The 26,363-nt window shown below is 41.6% G+C and overlaps 3 protein-coding genes and 2 non-coding genes across 9 annotated transcripts in view; 2 read left to right on the top strand and 3 right to left on the bottom strand.

The window, feature by feature from the left end:
- Positions 1-4,842: 4,842 nt before the first annotated feature.
- Positions 4,843-4,962, bottom strand: LOC120960253 (U5 spliceosomal RNA). The gene has a single exon (XR_005752309.1). It is a non-coding gene; the product is annotated as a U5 spliceosomal RNA (small nuclear RNA).
- Positions 4,963-6,120: 1,158 nt separating this feature from the next.
- On the top strand, positions 6,121-6,240 carry LOC120960255 (U5 spliceosomal RNA). Its single transcript, XR_005752311.2, has one exon. It is a non-coding gene; the product is annotated as a U5 spliceosomal RNA (small nuclear RNA).
- Positions 6,241-14,715: 8,475 nt separating this feature from the next.
- Positions 14,716-17,409, bottom strand: LOC120958166 (protein zwilch). Its single transcript, XM_040380765.2, has 5 exons — positions 17,174-17,409; positions 16,359-17,116; positions 16,122-16,288; positions 15,978-16,051; positions 14,716-15,872 (listed from the first exon to the last, which is right to left on the bottom strand). Exons 1-5 carry the CDS (start codon positions 17,306-17,308, stop codon positions 15,099-15,101), a joined length of 1,908 nt encoding a protein of 635 aa, XP_040236699.2. The 5' UTR covers positions 17,309-17,409; the 3' UTR covers positions 14,716-15,098.
- Positions 17,410-17,693: 284 nt separating this feature from the next.
- Positions 17,694-18,720, top strand: LOC120958167 (dTTP/UTP pyrophosphatase). The gene is made up of 4 exons (XM_040380766.2): positions 17,694-17,926; positions 18,010-18,254; positions 18,314-18,460; positions 18,524-18,720. The coding sequence occupies exons 1-4, from the start codon at positions 17,837-17,839 to the stop codon at positions 18,666-18,668; spliced, it is 627 nt and encodes a 208-aa protein (XP_040236700.2). The 5' UTR covers positions 17,694-17,836; the 3' UTR covers positions 18,669-18,720.
- Positions 18,721-20,723: 2,003 nt separating this feature from the next.
- The window catches only part of LOC120958168 (PRL-1 phosphatase), a 41,403-nt gene continuing 35,763 nt past the window's right edge, over positions 20,724-26,363 (bottom strand). For all 5 annotated transcript variants that reach the window (XM_049609888.1, XM_040380767.2, XM_040380771.2 and 2 more), the window contains one exon: positions 20,724-26,280. In XM_049609888.1, the coding sequence (XP_049465845.1) occupies positions 26,169-26,280 (112 nt within the window). In that variant the 3' untranslated portion in view covers positions 20,724-26,168. The remainder of the gene's footprint in view (positions 26,281-26,363) is intronic.

Raw genomic sequence — 26,363 nt, forward strand, 5'->3', positions numbered from 1 at the left:
CCATACAAACACACGTGCACATTCGCATGTACTTACGCATTCACGCATATTGATGTTCCCTTCACCGGGCATTAAATGGCCAACGCACATTCCATAACATCTCTCCAAAAACCAAAACACGCGCTCATCATAATGACATTGTGTTACACGGGCCGGAAACTCCCATTAGGGCACCGGGTGCCCTATTACTCGTCAGCAACAACACAAAAAAACCATTGCACCCAAATGTGCTCGTTTGAGAAAAATAAAAAGGAACCAACCCAACCCAAACCACCCGACCGGAAAAGATTCTGTTGGCCTAGTTTTGCCGAAGACAGTTCGATCGATCGATCGATCGAACGAACGGACGAACCCCTCCCGCTCCAGTACATCTAGTCTCTTTAAAGTGGCCGACTGTCTCTTATTCTGCTCCATTTGCTGTCCCTCCCTCTGCCGGCGTGTGTGGCTTCGTAATAAAATTTGATTGGCACAAAAACAAAAACTTTTACACCCCGCGTGTCCCTCTCCTACCCTGACAATGGGAAAATTACCCCACACGCGAGCATAAATCTCGTGAGCAATAAATGGGAAGCGAAAGATCCAAGTGCTTGGCACACACCCCACACCGTTTGAGGGTAGGAAAGCTGGAGGGTTGGAAAACAATAGACATAAATACAGTTAAAACAAAAGTAATGAGAGCGAAAAAAAAACGCAGCAGCAGTGAAGGGCCTTTTTGGTCGGGAATGTAGCCAAAACAATAAAGGCAAACAAACACACGACAAGCGGCGATCATGGCGTCGTACGCCGTGCCTGCCTGCTCGAGCTTTAATAGGCACGTGCCTTCGGGTCGCTTGCGCTGACATAATAATTTGTCCCAAGTCATGCTCGTAATTGGGTCATTGGACCTTCTGTGGGCTTGTGGTCAAAGGGAAGGGAGTTGCTGGTCAACCGGCCGTTCGTCATCTACCGGATATCAATACGCATCAGAACGGGATCAAAGGAACAGTGGGATGTTCATAGGGCATATTGATAAAACGTTTAGAAAATAGAGCAAAATCGATTTTAGGATTATTGGGAATAATATTGATGTATTTTGAAATAATGTTTTTTTCTTTCAATTGAATCATTTAATTGAATTGATCATTACGACTTAAAAAATTTAATGTGTTTTTATTTAAAGAAAAACATTTACTGAAACTATAATAATTGAAAAAAATAATGATTTTAATTTATCTTTAGTTTTTAAATTATTCTATTTTGGTTGTTGCTCCAATTTGGTTTTTACTTGATTACATTCTTCTATAATTTTTTAAACATAATTTCCACTATTTATTGTTTATTTGGCGGGCATTTTATGTATCAAATGTTTAAAAATTGTTGAAATCTTCAATAAATCATAGAACGAGTCCTAAAACATGAAAAGCAAAGAATAAGACGTATACAGACAATATCAGACGATTAAAGGATAAAATAAGACGTTTAATGATCTTATATAAGGAAGTCAATGCTATAGTAAAGTGTCAACATAACTGTCATCTGGACATATACTAACTAATCAGTGCCACTATTCATCCTCAAACCATCTGCTTGACGACAATGTTTGACCCTCCCCCAAAAGCTCAAAGCAATACAATTATGCGAAACAAATCAACTAAGTACACAAGAACGCCACATGTTCGTGTGTGAGTGTATGTGTGTGTGTATAAGGGTATGTTGCCTCAGTCATCAAATGTCATCAAATTGAAAGGAAAGGAAACGGAGAAAAAAAGCCAAACAATCTAACAAAACAAATTGGACAGGCACTTTGAGCGATAGTAGAACACCGTCGTCGCACGCCTGTTATCACGCACGGTGGGAGCAGTTTAATTGGGTTTTGAAAAATTAAACGCCCGCGTTCAAATGCGCCGGACATTGCACATTGACCGTATGGTTGGGACTGCGGGATAGCATTTCCAGCGTATACTACTACTACTACTGACAACCGAACCGAAAGCGAGAGGTTGATGTGTGGATGAAATTGATTCGTTCGAAATGGGAAGGAAATCAATTATCGTGCCATTCGGTTCGATGACAGATCTCTTTTCAGTATCGTTATGTGTGCATGATGAGGAGAGAGAGATAGCAAGGGGAGATTTAGTACTAAGTCAAGAATGCGAATTCACTCTGGATGCTTTACATTTTATAGTGACAGTAAAATTGATTTTTATTTTTCAATAAAAAAATGATTTCTATCACAAATGATTGTTTGATATCGTGTTTGTTTTCACAATGTCTTCAATTGAATCTAACTACAACAAGATAAGTAATGGTTACATGTAGTGCTTTATTAAGTTAAACCACTGTCAAATTTTTTGCCAAATTTTGCAAACATCTCAGTTTTCAAGCTTACTTAAACTTTTCGATGCCATTGGATTGGTAATGTTTTGAGCGCTATTAAAATTTTTCAAAGAAAGCATTAATATACCTTTACTATCCTATTCTGGTAAAAAAAATCAAAACTAACAAAGGTGACAATGATGGCATCTATGAGTAAATAAAAAACAATAACATAGTGGAGCTGATAATTACGTTGGGATGAGAAATGAAGCCCACATTCCTTCTCAGACTTTACATGTAAATAATTAATTATTATTCTAAACCATATTGCATTGTACAATTTAAAGCATTGTATTCTTCATTATTATGGGTTAAAGTATACTGTTCTACTTAGTAATGTCACACAAAAATCACACTTCAACAGCTATTGATGCTCAGAAGCACAACCTATCGAATGGCATAAAAAGTTTTAGTCAAGGTTGAGGAATAAGCTAAAATATTTGCAAAAAAAACTACTGGTCGCCACTGTATGTCATTGTTTACTGATATTAAATTTTGTATTTGAAGGAACAAGATGCTGTAACGGAACAAATTGAATGTAATTTTGAGTTACTTTAAATTTAGTTTAAACAAATTAGCATAAAAAACACATTTAACTGAAAAGCAATTAAATAAAATGCCAAAGTAAGATAATTCAAGAGGAAACAATTCAAAAGAAAAAGAACTCAAAAAGAATTTACAATTCAATAAAAAAGATAAAAATGAGAAGGATATGGCCTAATTAATGCTGGAACATAAGCAACGATAAAATGTATTTAAAAAAACCTATAGAATATTATAAAGAATACAGAAAGTGGCATTGATGCATGATCAAAATTAATTCGAAATAGAAGCTAACTGATTGTTGTCAAAATAGTAATTAAATAGAAATTTGAAAGAAAATTTAAAACAAAGTCTAGATTCTACTGAAATTTAAACACTGAGCCAACATTCCGAACTATCAAACGGAAATGCAAAGGAAACTATTAAACAGTTCCACTCTTTATTGCTCTACATCTTTCAGTTTGCTTTCTTATCAAAGCCCTGCAAGAACGCTTAAAACCCCTTCCGATCCAATGCTCACATTCCTCACCCATTAACCACACACACACACACACACACACACGGCGAGCAGGCACACGCACATTCTTGACCCACTTGACCACCATCCAAAGCATCACCGGAAGCCCATATCAATGATGCTTTATTACGCCCATACCACCTGTCGCCTTGTTTTTGTCCCATCGCTCCTCTCCTTCAAATTAATTGTCATCGAACGCGAGAACGCCAGTTTTGCAACGACCGGTGTGGGGTGGAAATCAGCGTCTGCACCTCGTCTCCACGGCTGCAAAATTCCAACTGAACACGATCCCTCGGCCCATTCGCGGGTCATCACTTCCGGCCCATCAGGCGGCACCATCATCTTCATCAGCTTCAAACAGCTTGTTCGGCGTTCTTTCTTCGTTTTTTTGTGAATGCGTGCGTGCTCAGTTTTTGCGGTTGCGAGGAGGAGGTGCCACCACCGCCGGATGATGATCGGATGGATTGCTCCGTGTAAGGGTCGGCCGGTCGGTGCTGGGTCGATGGGATGCGACCCAAATATTTGCACGCATGCTTTTGTCGATGTGATTTGTCGGATGCTCCCCCCCGGTGAAGGTTTTTGGGGTGTATAAGATCTAATGAAGGCCGTCTCCCGCGGCCGACGAGCTTCAAGTTCCGGTCCCGACGGCAACGAATCGGTGACCGGCACTGATCGGGAGGCAGTCCCTTGATTTCCTTCCACCACGCTGCTGATAAACCGGCGTGCTTTGTTTGAGTGGAGGGGATGGAGATCGACGATCGATCGCCAGGGAAAGATCGTGATTGGAAACCGTGAGATTTTCCGCTTGCTCGATTAGACTTTCGAACGGATTTGGGCAGATGATTTGGAGCTGAAGGGGGGATTTATTTTTTAAAGGTGGTACTCGTCCGGAACCGATTTTTGGTTACATTAAACGGTGGGGTATGTGTGTGATGCAAGTTTACATTTTTGTGAAGCTCAAAGTCACAAGAATAACTGATAAAAACCAAATAATGTTATTCAACGAATACAATCATCTTAATGTGCCACCAATCGCACGGAATTTGTTTTAATGCGAGCTTCTCCGTACATCTTTCAATGCTATTGTTTTAAAATTCCATTCACCTAGAGAGTCTTTTACGCCATTTTATATTTTTGAAAAAAATCCAAAAATATTTGGTTTGCCCTTTGTTTGATTGAAAATTTCGGGAAGATTTCACATTTTCCCTTAAAAAATCGTACAAACTAACATTACTTTAGCTGAAGTTAAGTGTTAAAAATAGAAATTCTGCTGTCAGAACAAGGTATATGTGATGATAATTTTAATAAATCAACACTCGTTCAAGTCAATCTTAACAATAACTTGTACAAGAATCTCTAACTACGCTGTCATGTATAAGATGATTATTGAAAATAAATTATTTTTTGTATTGAAGTTTAGGGCTCGACTCCTTACGGAATCGAGACGGACAAAAATTCTCTATAGACTCATTAGAGTATCCCTCTCCACGGAAATCTTTAGTAAAAGGCGAAAGATTTATTCGACAGTTGAAGAGAGATCAGAGTGCCGGGAAACGCTCCGAACTATTGACCGGATGCCACACGAACATGCTTCTCTAGCGATGCATAAAGGATAGCGAACTGCGGTTGTCCTTGAGCTTCCTTGCGGTGAAACATTCCTTACCAACATTTGAAGGTTGAAATAGCAATTCAGCGAAGGAACTGTACCCTTATTTATAAGAGAAACATAGAGCAAGGAGTTCAAAGCACCCCTTTTTAAAGATGCTTGTGCCAATGCCAAGATGAAAATCGAGGGATTGTAAGCAAACTAAAGATGGAAGAATAATACAAGCAAAAACTATTCTACATTTGCCGCATTTTCGCTACGATGCTGTGTCGCTAGCACCTTACACAAAGTGTTTATCTGGGGCAATAGCTAATAATAGCACATTTACATACTGATGCTGTGTTCGTTCCTTTCTTTGTCGTAGATTAAATTCCACAATATCACTGGATCGGTAACGCGAGGCACAAAAAAAGAATGGGAATACTTTGGGATAAAAGGAAAGCTCAATTGTGTGCATGAATTTAAACTCAATTTAGAAAAAGTCATAAGAAAACACGGAGAGAATGCTATGATTAAAAGTTAAGAAGGCATTCGAAATAGAAATCGTACTTTTTAATTTATGTTTCAAATTTTAAACTTGGAAAAATAATCAAATCCTTATTTGCTGATCGGGCGATGTATCTGTACGACTATCTGCTGGTACTAAGCAACAGAGCTTGATAGTACACGACGTAGCGACGATTGAGAAAAGTGTACATATTAGTGTATGCTTTAGTTCAATCCTCACATACGCGCGCATTTTATTTATATAAATACTCGTTATTTTTATTTATTTGTACATTTGGATTTCAAACATGTTAGTACAAAAAAAAAAAGCAGGACGATTAAACGTAAAAGCTTACAGATTGGTGCGGGGTAAAAGTGGCTGTGGTTTTGTTTGTATCGGTCTGTCCTCATACACCCGTGTTGCGAAATGCTCGCGAAACACAGGTAACACGTTTCTCTCGCATTTTCGATTCTCTCTACCGTTATTCTATTCTCACTTTGCGTTCTATTCGTTGGAAGGGTGTTTGAAAGGGTAGGCAAAGAACATACTTTTATGCATCGCTAGAGGAGCATGTTCGTGTGGCATCCGGTCAATGGTTCGAAGCGTTCCTCGACACTCTGATCTCTCTTCAACTGTCGAATAAATCTTTCGCCTTTTACTAAAGATTTCCGTGGAGAGGGATACTCTAATGAGTCTATAGAGAATTTTTGTCCGTCTCGATTCCGTAAGGAGTCGAGCCCTAATCTTTAAAACCAAATTCATGTAAAACAAGCCTGTGGAGAAGCTGTCTTAATGATTATAACATGCCACATTGGTATGATTTGAAATACAGTGAACCCTCTCTTATTTGACACCTCTCCAATTTGAAAAACCTCTCTTATTTGAACATTTTACACAAACCCTTGATTTCCAGTGCATTTTTGTTCCTCTAATTTGGAAAACCTCTGAAATCTGTGTCCCTCTTATTTGTGTATGGTGTTGCCATGGTTATTGAATGATGTATGCTCAAATTGGCAATCGTATGCACAGTTTCCTATAGCAACAGTTAAGGCTGCATACTAAATGTTCTGTCTCTTTCTTGTTTGGATGGACCTTTCATTCACTTTCCACCTCTGTAATTTGAAAACCCCTCTTATTCGACAGTCCCATCGCCTCTCAAATAAGAGAGGGTTCACTGTATATCGAATTGGTGTTAATTAAATGTAGAATATACTGATGATCTATCTGTCGCATTTCTTCGTACGCAGTTTATATTCTTCACTAATCTATATGGTATAGTAGTTAATAACATGGTTTTCAGGAATATATATAATTTTAGCATACTCATCATGATAAATTCAACCCATGCTGCGATTATTCAAATTTATCGCTATCTTAACGTAACAAACCAATTTACTTAAATAAGATAATAATAAGAAATGTTTTGCAGCTATGATGTTTGATAATTATTGTTTTCAAAGCCTTTATGTAAATATTAGAATACACATATGTAAATACATCTTACTTATCTCTTTAATTGTAGAGAATACAAACAATATGTAATAAAATGTTTGTTAGTATAAACAATTAACATTAACTCTTTTTATGTAAAACCAATTGAATTTTTAAAGAAATAATTCATAATTTTCAGAAATCGTTTGTTTTTATCATTATAAAAATAAAAATTTCCATAATTATTGTCTTATAATGAGTAAGATAAATATGTTGAAAACTGGCTATCGTAGAAATTTGTAACAGAAACAACTTCATAAGGAAGTATTCGAGCTTCCAAATATTTATGTTCATGGGAGCTAAATTTTAGAAACTTTAACATGTTATTGAAGCGAATATTGTTGTCTCTGGCATACCTGTCCTTAAATTGGTACGATCGTGAACTCATTACACGGACCTCGTTAATCAACCAACAATGAAGTCATATCGTAGATGACTTGATTAATATGAAACAGTTCACTTAGCAGATTATTTTTTCCGATTGAAATCAAGGCAAAAAAGCATTTTTAACAATTGAATTGTACAATTGAACAATTAATAAATTGAGACTGTTGCTTTGGTTCTACAGAATTCCAACTGTAAGAACACAATAAGGTTGATTGCCAACAGAGCAATACTTTATTTGGTTCTTAGATTTCTCTCTTATCCAAGTTTTGGTTTATAGTCAATATAAAAAATAATTCCATAAGCATTTTGATAAAATGAGACGAATGAATTAAAATTTTGAAAATTTGGTTAATTTATTAACCTTGCAATAATGGTGGATAACGGTACAATATTGGCACGTTTTTTCGTAAAAGTTCTTCCGAATCATAAAACTGCGATACGCGCTAGAAATTTAAAGTTCCGCACTGATTTATGGTCTATTTATGTGGTTATACATGCACATGATCGTCCAACTAGTATATTTTTGATTAGTTTTTTCTATGTATTATTTACTCTATTCAATAATATCATTCAAACTATGCTTTTTTAAATGAAAATTTCAACCATTCCATTGGCTAAAAGTACAAAACTTCCCACCCTGCGTGTCATTTTAAGCCCGGAAGGGAAACACAGCATTGAAACGCCGATGATGCATCAGCGTAAACCTACTTAATCGACTTCCGACGCTGGCCCTCGTTAAGCATCGCCGCCGGAACGGACCCACCACCGGTAAGCACCTAAAGCCCTCTGAACCTAACAAGGGTGCGAATCTCATCAAACACCCCGGATAGCATGATAAGCAGAGGTTTTACTGCCCTCGCTCTAGCTGCACCATAAAAACCCCCGAAACGCTCGTTCACACCCGATCGTACGGGATACGCACCCAATCCGATCGGTTTCGATCCGATATGGGAGACAATTTTCCGGACACTCCGAACTTCAACGGCTGCCGAACCGTGACCGCAAGTGAAAGGCCGCTGCCCGTTGTTTGATGCCGGCATTGCATAAGCACCCAGACACCAAAAACGAAAAGAAACAATCTTCCAGCAGAGACAGAGAAAATAACAGTTAAAACAAAAGTACAATCGATGGAAAAACAACACAAGTCGATGGAAGGATTGTGGAACGGTTGACGGCGCATCATGGCGTATAAACCGTACCGCCGCCACAAACAGCACGGGTTTTTTTTTGCCAAAACGAATCCAAAAAGCACCACTTGTCAAGGCCACTTTCGAGCCTGGGGGGTTGGGAGAAAGTGACCATGGGTGGCGGTGATGATGATGGTGTTGTTGTCGGCGCAATCCAGTCGGCGAAGAGAGTAGCGAGTGTGGCAGATTTGTCGCGATCGTTTTGGCGGCAACAAAACGGTCAACGGATCGTACCTGAGAAGTGGACCGTGGTAGCTAAAGGTGTCACTTGTTTTCTGTTGGATGGAAAATAGTCGGCCAGTGGGACAAATTTCATACCTGGTTGAGGTGTCCAAATAGGGACGGATCGAAACGATCAAAATATTTGCTTGGACACAAACAAAATCAAGTAAGGGTTTAAAAGAGTAAAGGAAAAATGGTCTAGAAGTAGAGCGCGTTGCTTCTTGAAGTCGGGACCCATTACCCCAATTCTAGAGATCCTAGAAAGTCGAAGAAGATGACGATTACGGGAGGTGACTTTCATCTCTACAAGTCTTTTAGAAAACGGATTAGATTCTTCGGCTCTTTTACAGCGTGTAGAGTTGTGTACTCACTGCTGAAGCGTGAAATCACAAGAAAATCTGTATGTATTATCGTGTATAGATAACATTGTAGCTAGTTTTCGGCTCCAATGAACCATTACTTCGTTTGATCCGTAAAATTTATTCTTTTTTAACTTGAGCAATGTGTATTGTCTAGTCCTCTTGTGCCCAAACATGCTTTCCTTCCCTACCCTAACGTTATTTGCTAAGCTAAGTTGTACTAAAAAGGACATTTCCTAAATAATATGAGGGTAAGAGACTGAATCGTTTAACAGAATTTGGTATAATGAGAGATAAACTAAACTACTTCAACAGCTAGATCAGTATATTCCGGCGGTTCCTCTATGCCCACGCCCATTGCTTGCCATCACCCGTCGCTGAACTATGGATCAGGTGACCCAGTTACTTCCATGTGCGGATCATACAATGTGGTTCACTCGCTGTTCATTTTCAACTTCTTATAATCCTTCAAAGATCGGTTGTACTCCAGGCGATCATACACCGGGATTTATATCTTGTCCAGTGAATTAATAAACAAAATAATAATAAAAATAAATGAAACAGATTTTAAAAAATACATGTGAAAGCTTTCAGCCAATGACCGTTTGCCAAAAATAACGATAAAAAAGAGAATAATCTGATAATGATACGTTAAGTTCTAGTAAACGTAATCATCATCAGTTTGGCTCTAGAAACCTGCCAAAAATCAGATCTTAACTTTATAATTTATTACAATTTAAAGTAAAAAATCTAAATTGGCACAATTGCAACTAGTATCAAATACATTTAAAAGATATTAAATACTTAAATGTTTGATAATCCAAATTATAAGTGTAAGTGCACTATAATGTAATGAACATCAAAGTAGTATATCTGGATAGATACACAGGAAAGTTGCAATTTACAGGTGGTAGAGGAATACATGAATTAAGTCATTTAAGGGTCATCAAACCGTGAAAAATGATCCCCTTGTCGTGAAATTGACAATCGATAATCAACAAATACCAATAAACAGAACGGTCGTATAAGTTTTGTCTCCAAACCCTAAATTTCCTCTGCGTATATTGAAATGAATTAAAGAACACCAGATCTTATCAGTGCTAAAGCTGCAATTATGTTCTATTTTTTAATAAAGAAAAACTGCTCCCATACAATTTAATGATAAAATGAAGATCAATCGATTGCAATACTGCTGCAGGTTAGCATTTCTTCCAGTTATACATTTCCCCTTCACCATCGCACTTCACACAGTTTTCGAGACAACAATAACCCATAGTTCAAGATTGTCACACTTGGAGCATAATTTGCTACCTGGATACAAAGTAGCTTATCTTGTCATAACTTCAGCTACCTTCCTTTTTTGTAGCACCCTCTCCTCTGCTTTTTGCCACCAAACAAACATGTAAGCTAGCCAAAGCCACTAAAACCAGAATCGTCTTCACCCGTCCGCCAAAGCCCCTGGTGCAAAAACAAATCACCATCGATAAACGGGTGCGACTGACGCGTGCGCGAATATCACAGTGACGTGACGATCGTTCTGAGAAGCACTAAAGAGAGAGAGAGAGAGGAAGGTGCAAAAAAAAACATTCCCTATACCACATTCGTTATGTATTTATTCAACGGTCGGCCTGCTAATGGGTCGTCAACAGTTGACAACAGCAAACATTGCCATTGGCTTCGTTGCTGCTTCTGCTGATCTGAGGCGATGGTTGCTGCATTCCGATCGGAATGCGCGGTTTGGGTTTTACCGGCGCTTGCAATTGGTAAGCTCAGGTGGATCGCGAGGTTGTACGTGAGGTTGGCCTGGAATAGCTACTGAGTGGGGGGAATCCGGGCGAATAGGTCCGGGGTCGTAACCGGTCTCGCTGGGGAACGTCAAGGTGGCAAAAGCACTGAGCAAGTAAGCAGGCAGTGGATGTTTTGTGATCCACATGACACACGCCATTGGCACGCGTTGGACGGCGGATCGAGCTTTTCGAGTAAGTGGTAATGTTGTTCGGAGAAATATTAAAGTCAAACTGATATTTACGATCATTGCGCTATGGATTGAGGTGTTTCACGAGAAGTCACCACGGAGTATGATGGAATTAAATTATGAAAACAAAGATAATGAAAAGTTCCCCAATATCAAGCATCATATGCAGTAATTGCTTGTAATTTGAACTATTTTGAAAGGCTTTTTGGAAGAGATATTAATATGCATAGTTCTCTCTTATATTGATCGCCTTCGGGAATTTAGTTAATGATGATCTTAATGATGAATAGCTGAAAATAATCAATCTTTTCTGTTGTGTGATCATCTAAACCTCATTATATTAAAGATAACAGTTGCGATGATGCGATCGCACAAACCTTCATCAACAAAACTCAGTTCTTATTTACTCATTTGTAGTTCATTTTACGGGTCACTTTAGTTTTTACTTCAAAATAATAAAAATGTCTTGAAAGCCAAATGAAAGGATCTTCATTAGATATTACATTGATCAATATTACCTGATCTTCATTACCAACTGACTTCGTAATGCCTTATCTCAGCATTCGCTGATAAAGTGTCCTTTCACTTGATATATACTGGGACGGCCCACGGAGGTCTTTAAGGTGGACGAGCCGGCTCTTACAAGGTCGGACGGGGACGATCGTGCTTTGGTATTTTCTCCCGTCGAAAATATGTGACTATCCGGTTAGGTGGGACTACTCAATAAGTGCTGAGAAAGCATGTACATTAATTATAAAGCGTAGTTCGTTAATTTTTACAATCCCTTTCATTCAATCGCCAAATACACACTGCATGCAAATGTACGGTGTAGAGTAAGGAGATATAATATAATAATCCTTCGAGCTTTTACCTTCCGAAACCGTCGCTTGGTGTATTAAGAGGATCCCGGTTGGGTTAATTAAAATTGAAATAAAAGAATAAATTAATAGTTAAAGGTAGAAGAAACATGTTAAAAACATGAAATGATTTTCTATTCTTATACTAAAAACTACAAAATAAAACCCATAGTACATACCACGGTAGAATAGCTTTACAAAATAACTCCAATAAGCGGTTTGGGGTGGAGCATTTCTTAGTGTAAAGTCAATATTAAGAGTAAGCTTTTATTAACCCAAAAACTTCATACATAAGCGTATTAAACTACTGATACTAGTTAAGAATGGAAATTGTCGCCAAACAATCTCAAATAATAAAATTTCATGAAATGCATATAGGACAGATACAGACAGCAGCATTAAATCAAAAACTTAGAAATAAGGTCAAATAAATCAAATAATGTCAAAATGTTACAAAAAAATAAATCTTTAGTATTAAACAATCATTTTTCAGCAGCTAGGCATTCCAACACTTGTAACAAACAAGTAAGATATCGAACCACTTCAGTTCCTCCTTTCTATTGCACCATTCCAAGCTGATCACGCACTCAAATCATGCTCAAAATTCCCGACACCCCACTTAGGTTCGTTAACCACCTGCATATTCGATGGCAAATCGAAGCAATCGAAGCTTCAACGAAAGCCAGGAGGCAGCAATCAATGCAACCTCCCCCCCCCCCCCCCCCCCCGCCCCAAATGCTCACGTGCTCACAGTCCACGGATAGTAACCACGCGATCATTGATCGAGCCAGCCGCTGCCGATCGATGAATGAGACACGACCGGTTTCGGCTGGAAAGGCCACGCAAACCCAGCTGCTTTTTACTACGACGGCACACACCTGTCTCGAGCGCACATGCACACGCACACAGGGCAAGGTTGTACATTTTTATTAATGAAATCAGGCCCGTCCCTGTAACCCACGCGCTACCTACAACACGCTCAGCCCTCCTTCGGCCATTCTCGGCGGCTGCCCACACAAGATCACCGGCCGCCACTGTCCCTGCGCCGGTTCGGTAATTTGAATTGTGTGGGTAATGGAGCCCTTTAATCGAACGGCAGCAGCTGTGTAGTTGCGTTTTTGTGCATGTGCATCCGTACGTTGCACATTTAATTGCAGCCCTGGGGGGCCGTTTTACTCTCCGCGGCTGCTTGGCCGGATGTTTCCGGTCTTGGCATACCAGCACACGCCCTTTACATTACATTGCGAAAGTTCCGCTACGGTTCACAGTGCGGTGCATTTGCCTTCTGTTGCTTAAGCTCACCCTTTTCGCACCTAGCAATTTTCGGGTTTTGGGCAGCATTCAGGTGAAAGTTGGCAGACGGAAGAACATGACAACGTGGTAGGTTGCTTGTAGGACACAAGAACGGGTCTACAATTACCACACAAGGTAAGGTATTCCACTAAAGAGACACGGATGGCGCGATGTAGAAAATCTACCGTTTACAATCAATCTTGTAGATGTGTAAAGAGTAATGTACGTGAGGTCATATTGGTCTTTTTAATCTTAAATAAGCAAGTAACTAGAATATCTGGTTGATATAGCTTAGATATGGAATTTGTGTTGAATGGAGAACTGGGTCACGACGCCTTGAGACTGTTCCGATTGCAAAACCGACATGAAACACTTACCGGTCCCCACACGGCACCTTTGGCGACATGATCGCGATCACCGTGCGAGAGGGAAGCTCTTGATCTCAGCCGCTCGTTCATTCTGCTACTGTTTGGAGTTGACGCTCATGAGCACCATAATCATTAGTAGCTCCCACACGTAGGCATAAATGGTGGCCACTCGAAGCAGTAACTTCTTGGGCAAATTCCGTAGGTGGGACCTGAGGACGTAAAGTAAAGTGGAAATATGTTTAGGGCACACGCTTACCCACACAATTCTGTAGGTACTGGTAACAGTCGATCTCTTGCTTGGAGGTGCTCTTAGGCTTCTACTTACGTAAAAAACGTTCTATAGATGTACATTTCCTAAAATGATTCGGCTTGCAAGGTTTAAAATAACTGCTAGTTTCCATGATAAAGAATCCTCGAAAATTACTCCAAAATACATCGACCATTCTTGAAGATCATTGCTCCATAGGCCCTAGGATATTGATCGGTAACTTCGGATGATCTTGTCGGAGACTGATGATCATCAATAACTCCTCGTTTCACAATTTCTAAGCGGCTGAAAGTGTCCAACTCAATCCAGTTAGGAATTCCGGAAATAATATTTATTCTACGGTTCATGTCGTGGTGTATTATTCTGCCATACGCTGATACGAATAACTCATGAGAAATTCCAATTTCTTTTAGCGTATCTCCAAAGCAAGATAATTTTCTCAGTCGTTTGTAACTTGTTTAAAATTTTCTACGTAAATCGTGGTTTTCGGAGCGGTTTCCAAGAGAGATCAAGAAAGTTGGCAAGGCGGTCTTGGGAAAACAGTTCCGCAGTCCCGGATTTAACGTTTTCAAGCATTATGTACTGCTGTGGATTTCGATTAATGTATTTAAAAGCCCTGTAATGCAGAAAAATAATAAGGATATTAAAAATGCAATAATCTTTTTTCATTGGTTTTCAGTTCTGGTTGCTTCCTCCATACTTTGCCATTTCTTCCAAGGTCGAATGTGCTTTGTTCCTCTCCGTTGTGTGAAATTAATTCGGATGTTTTTTTTTACAGTTTTCATGAATCACAATACGTCTTTTAAGAATACTATTACTATAATATCAATGTAACGATGAATTGTTTCGAAGACTTTCATGCTCTTAACCCGTTACTCTATCTTGCATGTATTTTGATCTTGTTGTATCTTCGGAATCGGATTTTGTACGCTTGAGGTCGCTTTTAATTCATCAAGGATCAATGAGATGCGAACGTGATGACTACATTTAGCTTCATTTTACATGCAACGTGTTTGCCAACTGCATCCAGATAACGTGAAATGATTTTAAAAACATATTTAATAATTATTACAGTACTATAGCAAATACAATGTATGGATATTCGCGCCCTAAAAGGCACACACAAAACAAACTGAAATAAATTCCCATTCCCATTCAAAAATTGAACCTACCACGTTCACCTTCACAAACTCTCAATACGATCGTACTCGTAGCACCAAAACTCGTGCCTACTGTCGAGCTCCTTACACTCAAACTGTGGATAGAACCGCCCGGGAAGGATCGGTTTCACGTTCTGGTAAAACACCGTCTCCAGCTTTTGCAGCATATTCGCGGACGACATCGTTACGCGCCGGGCACAGGGCAGCACGTGATCGGCCTTGCGCAGCAACATAAACTCATCCAGCTCGAACTCGAGCAGATCGGTCCGACGGTTGTACACCTCGCCGTAGCTGTACGGGGCCCTGCCCAGGTACAGCTCACACACACGCCCATAAATCGATGGCACATTGACGGCACTTTCCAGCAGCAGCAAATGCTCCAGCAGCAGATGCACCTGGGCCAACCGGTTAAGCCGTAGCTTTACCTCGTCCTCGTCGAAGTTGCTCAGCAGGATGGACTTTTCGCGTACCCGCTCGTCGCCCGCCGCCGACTGAAAGAGCTGCGTGGCGCTCCGTTTGCTCGGAGCTCCGTGGTGCGTATCGAGCTGTGGACCGTTGCCGGTTGCGTACCGCGATTTGCGGGTGTTGGTTACCTGCGGTTGGAAGAGCTTCTCAAACTCCAGCTCGTAAATGCCAGCCTCGGTGAAGATGGTGCGGTAGTCGTTCATGAGCTTGCTGAAACCGCACTCCAGCAGCAGTTCGTACGGTTCCGAGCCGGTCAGCAGCGGGATGGCCAGTCGGTCCTGAATCATGGCAAGTATGAGCTGCGAAAAGCGGGTACCATTGGTGGGTACGTTCTGTGTGTGTGTGTGTGTGTGTGTGTGTGTGTGGGATGGAAAGTGGGAAGAAAAATGATTAGCAACATCACGCCGGAAAACGAACGTTTGTGCTGACTACTTTACCACAATATTGGAATGAGTGGATAGATGAAAGATGTAATCGATTGCGGCTTTCAAATCTTCATAGCTGGAACACACTGAAAATGGAAAAATAGGCATTTATTATCATAATAGTAAATATAACACGATTTTCCGATAAACACTCACGTGTTAATGCATCGTAAAGTCGCTCCATCACGTCGGTAAGCTTGCGTTTCTGCACTAGCGATACCATGTCGATGATCGTGGAAGAATTATACGTCACCGGTTCAACTTCCAAAAACGACGACAGAATATTGTTCACCTTTTGCTTAATGTACTCGAGATCCATTTCGCTGTAAAATGGAAATGGTTGAACTTCAGCATATAATTCAATGCTCAATAACAAATCACAAGCTAACTCACGCTTCGCCGCAGACATCGTTCCGCGCGTAGCCCGACTCCCGGTTGGCCCGGATGTCCATTATCCGCTCTCTCATCATCGCTAACCGTTGCAGCTGCTGCCAGAAGTACTCGGCCGGTGAACTCCGGCTAAACGCACCATTGTTCACCGGGAACTCTTGGCTCAAGCGGACCCGCGCATTCCGCTCGATGGCAAACGTGGACCCCTCGCCCATCGCGTTCCAGCTCAGGCGAAGCGTAATCTGTGCATGCAGCTTGCACCACTGTTGGATTTGAATTTTGGGACTAAACTTCATCCCCTCGCCGGCCCGCTGCAGGTGGATGTCGATCAGCTGACCGAGCGTAATGCTGTTCGATGGCTTCACGCCACTGAACCGCACCACTCCGCGCGTAAAGTGACGCTGATTGTTCGAGGCTGCGTTTACCGCCAGCTGCAGCAGCACCTTCTGCTCGCTGTCCGTACCACAGCACAGCACCCAGATGCTGCCCCGCCCGATGCGGCACTCCAGGCTGATGAAGGCCTGCAGCAGCGAGCGAGCCTTTTCCGTGCTGAGCGGTGCGTACGTTTCCTCGTCGATCGTCCACAGGTTCTGCACACTGCTCTCGTGGTACTCCTTGGAAAGGTTCATCTCCTCAAACTGCTCGAAGCTTACGTCCCGCAGCGGTGATCCGGTCAGGTCTAGGCTGGCCGAACCGTTGCTGTTCGGCGATTGCTTCGGCCGCACCGCGTCCATCTCCGAGGAGAGGATGTGGTTTTGCACCTGTATGAGGGATTAAAGTTAATGCTTTATCTTACGGACCGCAAACCACTGTCTTACCTTGCGGAAGGCGAATATGATCTTATCATCACACTCGGTCAGCGAACGGATGTAGGACGGTGGGTAGTAGTATTGGAAATCATTGTCCTCGAATTTACTGCGGAACAGCTGATACACGTTGGCTAAGTCGCTCATTTTTGCTTTATTCTGTAATAAATCTATGCGGCAGCAAGAGAATGAAAATATGTAAACAAAACCTTCCAAAGCGGCTTCGGTTTGATTCAAATCGAACAACTGTCAAATGCTGCGAAGCGCGCGCGCCTTTTCGTAGGCCCAAATGACATTTTTGTGCTGAACAATTGGGCCCGTCAAAAAAGACCTTTTCGGTTGATTTGTTTTATTGCAAATTTTACCTACAAAGAAAAATTGATGGACTGCATTTACTTAAATTAATAAATCTTGTTTTTTTTCAATTGGTTTTATTATAAAGATAAATTTTTTGAAACTTTTTTTGTTTCTATTTTCTCAAACAGCCCTTTTCTCCCATTCGGTTATCGTTTATCTGTCAAAGTACAGCCAGCCATCAGCTGTCAAGCTTTGTTTTGTAAACAATCGGCAGGGCGGAATTCTCTCGTGGCGGAAACATTACCCTCGTTCAAAAAGTGTCCCACTGCACGTGTATTATGTGCCTAGATTATAAACTTGTCTAGCCGTTTTCTCACCATGTTAAAACCTATCCTCAATCAAATCAAAGGAAAGCGGGTGGTACTTGCCAGCGGATCTCCACGGCGGCAGGAGTTGATACAGAATTTGGTACGCGTAATCGTTGCGTGCGAAAGATTGATTTGCTTGATAAAGCATGACCCTTTTCACAATGCCCTACAATCCCATTGCAGGGCATCGCGAACGTTCAGCTCTGCCCATCGACGTTCGAGGAAAACCTTGACCCAGCGCAATACTCCTTCAGCGACTATGTAGCCATGACGGCCCTCGGCAAGGTGCGGGAAGTGTACGAACGCCTCTCGAAGGATGATGCAACGCGCCCGGACGTGGTGATCGGGGCCGACACGATGGTTACGATGGATGAGCAGATGTACGGCAAGCCAAAGACACCGGAACATGCGTTTGAGGTGTTGAAAAAGTGCGTAACTAAATGATTGATTGTCAAGACTGCTCCGCTAATACAATTTCAATCCACAGGCTCGTTGGGCGTACGCACGTTGTCTATACCGGGGTGGTCATAAAGTATCACGAGCGGGAGGTCAAGTTTACCGAATCGTGCAATGTACAGTTTGGTAAAGCGACCGATGCTCAAATACAAGCGTATGTCGACACAGGTGAACCACTGTAAGTCCCGGGAGCCTTAACTCCTTGCATCGAGATTTTTAACGTTTTTTTTCTTCCTTCCAGGGATAAAGCTGGTGGATACGGCATCCAGGGGTTGGGTGGCAACTTTGTAGAACGAATCGAAGGCGATTATTTCACCGTTGTTGGGTTGCCGATGTACCGACTGTCGGTTGAGCTGTGTAAATTGTTTGACTATCTGGTAGATTGAGCATGATCTTGGAGTAAAATTCTAGACGAAGCTTTAGAGAGGCTCAACACTATTTTTCTTTGTTTAATTGTCTTATCAATGCCGAAATTTTAGTCCTTCTATTCCACAGTTGTATCGTAAGTTTACATATTGACTAACATATTTCTACCAGTTACCAGTGTAAGATCGTAATGTCCAAATGGGTACTAGCTTCGGTATAGGTTCAGGATCTACTGCAGGACCAATAACACTACATGCATAGGTATAACACCAGATCATAAACCGGAGTAGGCAAAAGGTCAAAGGTCAGCTAAGACTGGACGATATGTTCACGAGTTATTCCAGGACTTAGATCAGTTCAGGATCTGTTCCAGGATCATCCAAGTCACATATTTAGGAAGCGTTGCAGAATCAGAATAGGGTCAGGGAATGTTCCGATATCGGAATCAGTTAAGGATCAATTAATTTTGATCTGCTTTGATCCAGCCAACGAGCTCGCTGTACTCCTCTACGCCTCGTGCCGAACAGGTCGCTGACAAGCACTTTCCTGGTGGGGCATGAGTCCGGGATCCTCATCACGTGCCTCAGCTATCGTATCCTTCCGGCTTTGATGACTGTCAGGATATCTGCACCGCCAAACAGCTCAGCTAGCTCGTGGTACATCCTCCTTCTCCACACGCCCTGCTCGCACACACCGCCAAAGATAGTCCTTAGCAGCCGCCGTTCGAAAATGGCAAGTGCATTGGCGTCCTCCGTTAGCATAGTCCAAGACTCGTACCCGTAGAGGACTACAGGACGAATCAGTGTGCGATATATGGCGCATTTCGTGTGTTGCTGGAGTCTTCTGGATCGCAGGAGTTTGTGGAGCCCGTAGTAGTCACGACTTCCCTGAACAATGCAACTTCGGATTGCGCTGCTTACGTTGTTGTCCGATCGTACCAAGGTAGCAGAACTCCTCTACCACCTCGAGATCGTCGCCGTCAACTGCTACTCTGCTTCCAAGTCGGGCTCTATCAAGTACAGAGTCCCCGGCAAGCAGGTATTTTGTCTTCGTCGCATTGATCCTCAATACAATCCTCTCGGCCACGCGTTTTAGTCGGGTGTACGCTTCGCACACCGCCGCAGATGTACGTCCGATGATGTCGATGTCATCCGCGAAGCCAAGGAATTGGAGAGATCGGGTGAAAATCGTGCCCCGGATGTCGAAGCCCGCGCTTCGCACGACACCTTCCAAAGCGATGTTGAACAGCAAACAGGAGACTCCGTCCCCTTGCCTCAGACCCCGGTGAGATTCGAACGATTCCGAAAGCATGTTCGTCACTCTCACCTTGCACTGCACCCCGTCCATAGTGGCCCTCAACAGCTGTATCAGCTTCCCAGGGAAACTTCCGTACTGCTGCATGGTGTTCCATAGCTCATTCCGATCTACAGGCTTATATCTGTATTCAACTAAAATCAAGTTACCATTTAATAAAAAAAAGTCCAGAAGAGCACTTAACAATGAAGACATTGACAGAAACAGAGACACTGATTTGGCATTGTATCTGGATGTTAAAGAAGGACATAACAGTTAAGAACATCCCTTGGGGAAAAGGTACAGTGACCGGAAGTCTGTCATCATTCGAAAAACGCCACAGTTGCAGAGCAAGTATAAGATCCACCCGGGAGAGATCGTTGATACAAATCATTCCATAAAATTACAATATCTATTTCAGTATAATATTGTTTTTTGTTTGCCATTCTGGGGTTCCTCCCCACACCCCCTCGCTCACTCCGCTCTCTGTAGTGCATTGCTTCCTTCCGTTTCTGTTTCTTCTTCTTCCATCTCATCCGATCTTTTTAAGTAATTTTCGGGGGTTTGCTGGTTGTTTGTGATTTGAGTGGCTTTTTTCTGTTTTTGTTCATTTAAATTTTGTTTTTATTTTTTCTCTCTCTCTCTTCATGCATCATTTTTCACAGTTATGTTGCTTTAGCTTTAATTTCTATTTCTGTTTTTTTTTGTTTCTTTTTAACTGGACTTTTCGTCGGTTTTGTTTAGTTTTTGTTTTTTTTCTTCTTCTTTTCACATTACCCTCCCTCTCTCTCTCACACTTGCTCGCTCGTGTTATACTACCATAAGGGGCGCGTGTTTTTTTTATGTTTTTGCTTGCGACGGCTATCGTTCGTTCGATCCTTAAGATTGTAGATCCCCCGCTCTTACTGCTCCTTACTGTGGTTGTTGCGGATCCCTTCAGTACGGTGTTTCGAATTTGCCGCCACGTGGTTAGAAGGGTTAGAAGAGTTTTGATTCGTCAACTTTAGCGCAATTGCCTAAACCACCCCCGATTGTGTCCCGGCCGTCTGTGTGCAATTGTAGTTTTGGTATGTGTTCGATGGCGGACAATTCTGTAACACATTTGCCCTCCTTACCGCTTCCTATCAGCGTCCGTCCCGTCCGGTTGCTGTTGGTGGTTGTTGGTCGTGATGATGATGATGGTGTTATGTGCATTTGTGCATGATTGGAGATGTAAACCAATGCTTTGCGCCAGACGATTGCTACTATCATCAATGCACACTTACAAAATATTCACACACGCACACAGACGCACACACACACACAAAACAAATTACACATATCTAAGTTACCGCAACAGTTAAAGTGATCATATTATCAGTAAACGGGCTCACAACAGTACATCCTCCGTTCGATCGTTTGTTTTACTGGTTCCAACTGCTTTCAAGAGATTTTTTCTTCTTCCAGAGACACACATACAATCTCTCTTGTAAAGACTTTAAGTGTTATTTTTCCTTTCTTTTAGTGTTGTTTTCCTTTCTTTAGTGTTTTTTCCTTTCTTTTAGTGTTTTTGTTCCTTTCGTTTAGTGTTTTCTTCCTTTCTTTTAGTGTTTTTTTCCTTTTAGTGTTGTTTTGCTTTCTTTTCGTGTTTTTTCCATCCGTATGTGTGTTCTTCCGACTTCCTAGCACACACGCCCACTGTACTTTGACTGTATTTTGGTTTTATGATTGCGATTGATTGCGGGGTTGTTATGTTCTCCTCTTCTACAATACCATCTCCAGGGAAAGGGGGATTTTGTTGGTTTGTTGATTGGGTTTTGTTTCCGGTTTTGTGTGTGTATAAAATATGAATATCTGCGTACCCCCCATCCCCACACCCGCACACTCCTTTTTCTCCCACCCCGTCTTCCCCAACGGAAAACCCCCATTCCAGAGAATGTGTGAGAGAGAGAGAGTGTGTGTGTGTTGTATTATATTATTTATATTTGCGTTTGTTTCTTTTCTTTCTTCTTGTTTCTTCCTTCTATTAAGTGCTTGCTTGTATAGTTTCGTGATTTTAGGTAATATTACTCGCTCTTCTGTATATAGGGCCAGCCATATAGATTATGACTATTTGTGTTATCAATACATGTAGTAGATGCTTGCATTTATACGTCACGTTTGTTTTTCTTCCTTCTTTTCTCTCTCTTTTTCTCTATTTCTATTAGTTCACCACGTGTATGTGTGTGTTTGTGGGGGGGTTCGTCGTTTCATTTTGCTAATTAAATGTACGCTGTGTAGAGGTGTTTAGAGGCGTCGTCGTATGCGTTATTATTGCGTGCCTCTTGCTTCTTCCTCACCGTATAAGTAGTTACAAAGATGATATTCCCGTTTCGTACGTACGCAGATGCAGACATAGAACGGAAAAGGCTTGGGAAATTGAAGACTTAAGACTGTATATCAGCAACGAAACGAAGGGTACGGTAAATTAATATGCTGCTCCGTGTGGTTTGAAGCGCAATTGCAAACTACCTCCTCCACCTTCGATGATTTTGCACGTGTTTTACTTTGCTAGTGTAAGCGGAATGGCGTTTCAAATGTGCCCAAGGGATGCATTTTTGTTTTTTTTTTTGGCAGTGACTGAGAGTCCCTCTTCACTGCACAGACCAAATGATGATTATTTTTCAAAGAAACATACACTGGAAAGTACACTCAAAACCATACCATGAAAAGAGGTCGCACATGGATGTAACCAAACTGTTATTTTGTACCTTTAAAACAAATAAGTATCTACTACCACGTAGGCAAATTCTGTTCGGTAGCTTTTAATAATGGTTGGGGTCGTCTCTTCGTTACATCTCTTTGTCTCTCTCTCTCACTCTCCCTCTATAATGGTTGTTTTTATAGTATCACAGAAAAATTGTGGCCACATTCACATGCGTTGACTCGACCGATAAAGTATACGAAAATGAGAAAATAATTGACAAAAAAAAAGGTTATGGAACAGGCTTGATAAGCGAGCAAACGTGTGCAGCCCTATCTGTTCCATTCACACTGTTAGCTTCCTTCTTGGGCACAACGCAAACGCTACACAAACGTTCGAAACATAAAACACTGCAAAAGAGTTCGTTAAAATCATCGAAGAGAAGGATCACTTCTTGCCCAACGAGTGTTTACAACGGAAAGAGATAGCATTGCTAAAGCTGTTTAGAGAATACGTACGGATGCTCATCACAGGCGTTTTGATGGATACAGGACTTTTCAAGAGTTCTGAGTAGCTGTGGGACCCTTTTATTGACTCCTTCTTACGTGAAATGAACTTAATGCAGTGGGCATTGGACTCACTAGCGCCCTTGTCGGACAAATCCAATGGGAATTTCCGAGGAGCCTGTCCCAAAAGGTTGCCATAGAGTCCAATTTCAACCATATGAAGTTCACTTCCAATAGGAAAGAGTCAAGGAAGTGTCCCACAACTATAAGAACCATTGGAAAACCTTGTAAAAGTTAAAAGGAAACAATTGAACCTAACATAGTTCTCTCTTCGGCTATATAAAGCCCAGTGTTAGGCTGGCTGTACTTTTGGTTTTGCATTGGCATGTTTTTAGGGCGACGACACGTACGGCGATTGTGTTTGTGAAACAGAGTTGTGAAATACTTAAAACAAAACAAAAACGTCTAGGCGCTTGAAGATCGTGTGTATCTTGGGCTTAACTTGAGTTACGGGTTGTTTCTATGCTATATAAAAGGAAAATAAATTACTGATACCTTGCGGGGTTGGAGAGGGGTTGTGGAGGAGCGAACGTCGCGCGCTTGTCCACACGCTGCCTTATATTGATGATTAGCTAACTAACGAAAACATTGGTGGAATGGTCGACATAATGCAGTGCGCGCGCACAGTGGCCAATTCTCGGCCAAACTATAAGGGCCAGGCGCCACACGGCAGGAGAACCGTCTATTGTCGGAACGAACAAAATTGAACTAAAGCGCTTATTGGGAAGAAACCCGGACTGCGACCGTGCGCGTTCGGGTATTGACTATTATAATTTAACTAAAAGCTGGTCCTATGTGGGGTGGGGCTCTTGTTGTGGGGATCATATATCGCTACGATCACAGCGTTTCAGAGTTCTTTGCGTGTAGGGGGAGCGCGTCGAAGCTGTTTAGGATGTTGCCCGTCGCAGCTGAATTAAAACTAATGGCAAACGAAAACAGAGACAAATCTGGTGTCCTTGTGCTGTGTTTCACTGCCTGTGAAACCGGACGAGCTAAATCTACAAAAGCCATTATTGCACGATCTTTGTTTTTTTTTGTTTTTGTTTTGTAAGAGCCATTCTAAAAACAAGTTCTAAAAGTAACAAATGTCTTACTATTAAATTTGCTATTGTTGACGCACACACGTTTGTTGCGTTCTGGTTTGGTATGGTTTGTAATGTAAAGCCTTCGGTTGTAAAAAAAAACATTCAACTCTGCCAGAGTCGCCAGCATGCCGTATACGTGTGTGGATAGCCATAGTTCGACCAAAAATGGTATGGTAAATCGGATCCATTCTGCTATTGTAACGCCTGTGACGAATGTAAATTGGTGAGCATGTGTGTGTTTGTAGGATGTAGCGAATATTAGGCCCGTTGTTCGCATTCCCTCCGAGTGCCTTTCCCCAGTGCTATTGTGTTATTTGGTTTTATCTCATCGATTCACAACATTATTCATTGCAGTAAAGTTTGTCGCCGTTGTTCCTTGCTTTCTTGTTTAATAAATAGAGTACGAAAAAATTAGGAAATCGAATTCAATCACATATCGTACAGTGTGTGTCTGTGTTTCGCGCTAGCGTTGTTGGTGATCTCTCCTCTCTAATGGTGGTCTCTCTCGCTTGGAGTTTTTTTGTACAACCCGCGAACCAAGAAAAGGACGCGTGTGATGATGGTCGCCTAATCAACTGGATAACACGCACGCACACACTTTGATCGGATCTCAAGCTGATTGTTAGAGTGTTACGGTGCGTCATTTAGACGGCCACCAAGAGGGGCCGTTTTTGTGTAGTACCATTGCTTTCCTCGCGAAGCACGCGTGTCAGCGCTCACAGAATCAACCATTATCCTCCGTTTCACTCTCCTGCTTTCGCCTACTCCCTATCCCCCGTATCTCTTTCTCTAGTTTGAATTATTTAATTTATTACAATATATTAATAATGATCTACGGTCCGACACACAGACACTGGGCGCGTCGGCGAACTATGATCATACAGTGTCGCTGTCCACGTGTACGTGTTTCCCTCCATTAATAGAGCAAAAACATAAAAGAAGGGCAGCAGGAACACCACGGCTAGTGCGCAGCCCCCTTTTTTTCTAAAACCAATAACCTAAAAAGTACTTGATACAATTTCTATTTCAAAATCCACTCCTTGCTACGGGCGGGGAAGTTAGTAGTCGTGGCTTGTCGTGCCCCAAGTGAATCATGGTACGTACCGACTGTATCTAACGCCGGCAACCGGACGAACTGCAAGGGGAGAGGTGATTTGTTTGCAGGTTTACAATTAAGTCTCAGTTGCAGAAGTCAAACGATGGAAAGAACCTAATACAGCAATAGTTAAACCGGCATCAGTAAGCTAACCTTCACTTGCTTCTTGGTGTGTACGATTCTTTTTAAAGGAACAACAGAATGTTTGCGGTTTTTTTTTTAATTCAGTAGTAACGTTAATTAATAGAACATTGTTTATGGGCTGTAGTGTGATAAGGAAGCTTTCTTTCCATTTCTTTGCAATTACTTAACTTGCGATGTTACTTACTCGACCCGCTTGCACAGGATGTTCCATTCGGCATAAAGCTCTCCCACGTTTGCTTTCCCATTTCTCACAGTATTTTTTTTTTTTCGTCCAATACCCCTGGCAGTTCTGGCCCGCCAACGTTAGATACCGACCTCGGCATGAGCCTTTTTTTTGCTTCGCTTCAATCCACAATTCACACGCGCAGCGAACAACCCCTTCGAAGCATGGATTTGTAAAACATAAAGCCTTGTGTCTCACACTGTTTAAGGTGTATGTATGTGTGTTTGTGTTGTTGAGTAACCTTGTTCCTTGTTTCTTCACTGTTTCATACTGTCTGTCTGTCTGTCTGTGTCTCTTCTTTCCCCCACGAAATTGTCCCTTCTTTCGATACTTCGCGCTCCCTTCACGCCATATCAAGTTTATATGTTTATCTCTCTCACGCTCTCTCTTGCTCTCTCTTGCTGTCACTTGCTTAAAATGAACACTTTAACTGGTGGGAATTTTGATAGTTTTATTGCACGCAGCACGAGTTCTTGTGGCCGTTTTTGTGCTTTAACCGTGACTTGGGCTTATACTTTTCTAGGTAAGATAGTTGTTTGGCATTAATAGCACCTCTTCGTTTACTGCAAAGATAAAGAGGAGAAAGAAAAAAACCCCATTAAGATCAGCTCACACAGGAGAGGATAAAGATGTAGCCACTACTTAC

Source organism: Anopheles coluzzii, chromosome 3 (assembly GCF_943734685.1).
Source record: "Anopheles coluzzii chromosome 3, AcolN3, whole genome shotgun sequence".
In the NCBI taxonomy this organism is placed as follows: Eukaryota; Metazoa; Arthropoda; class Insecta; order Diptera; family Culicidae; genus Anopheles; species Anopheles coluzzii.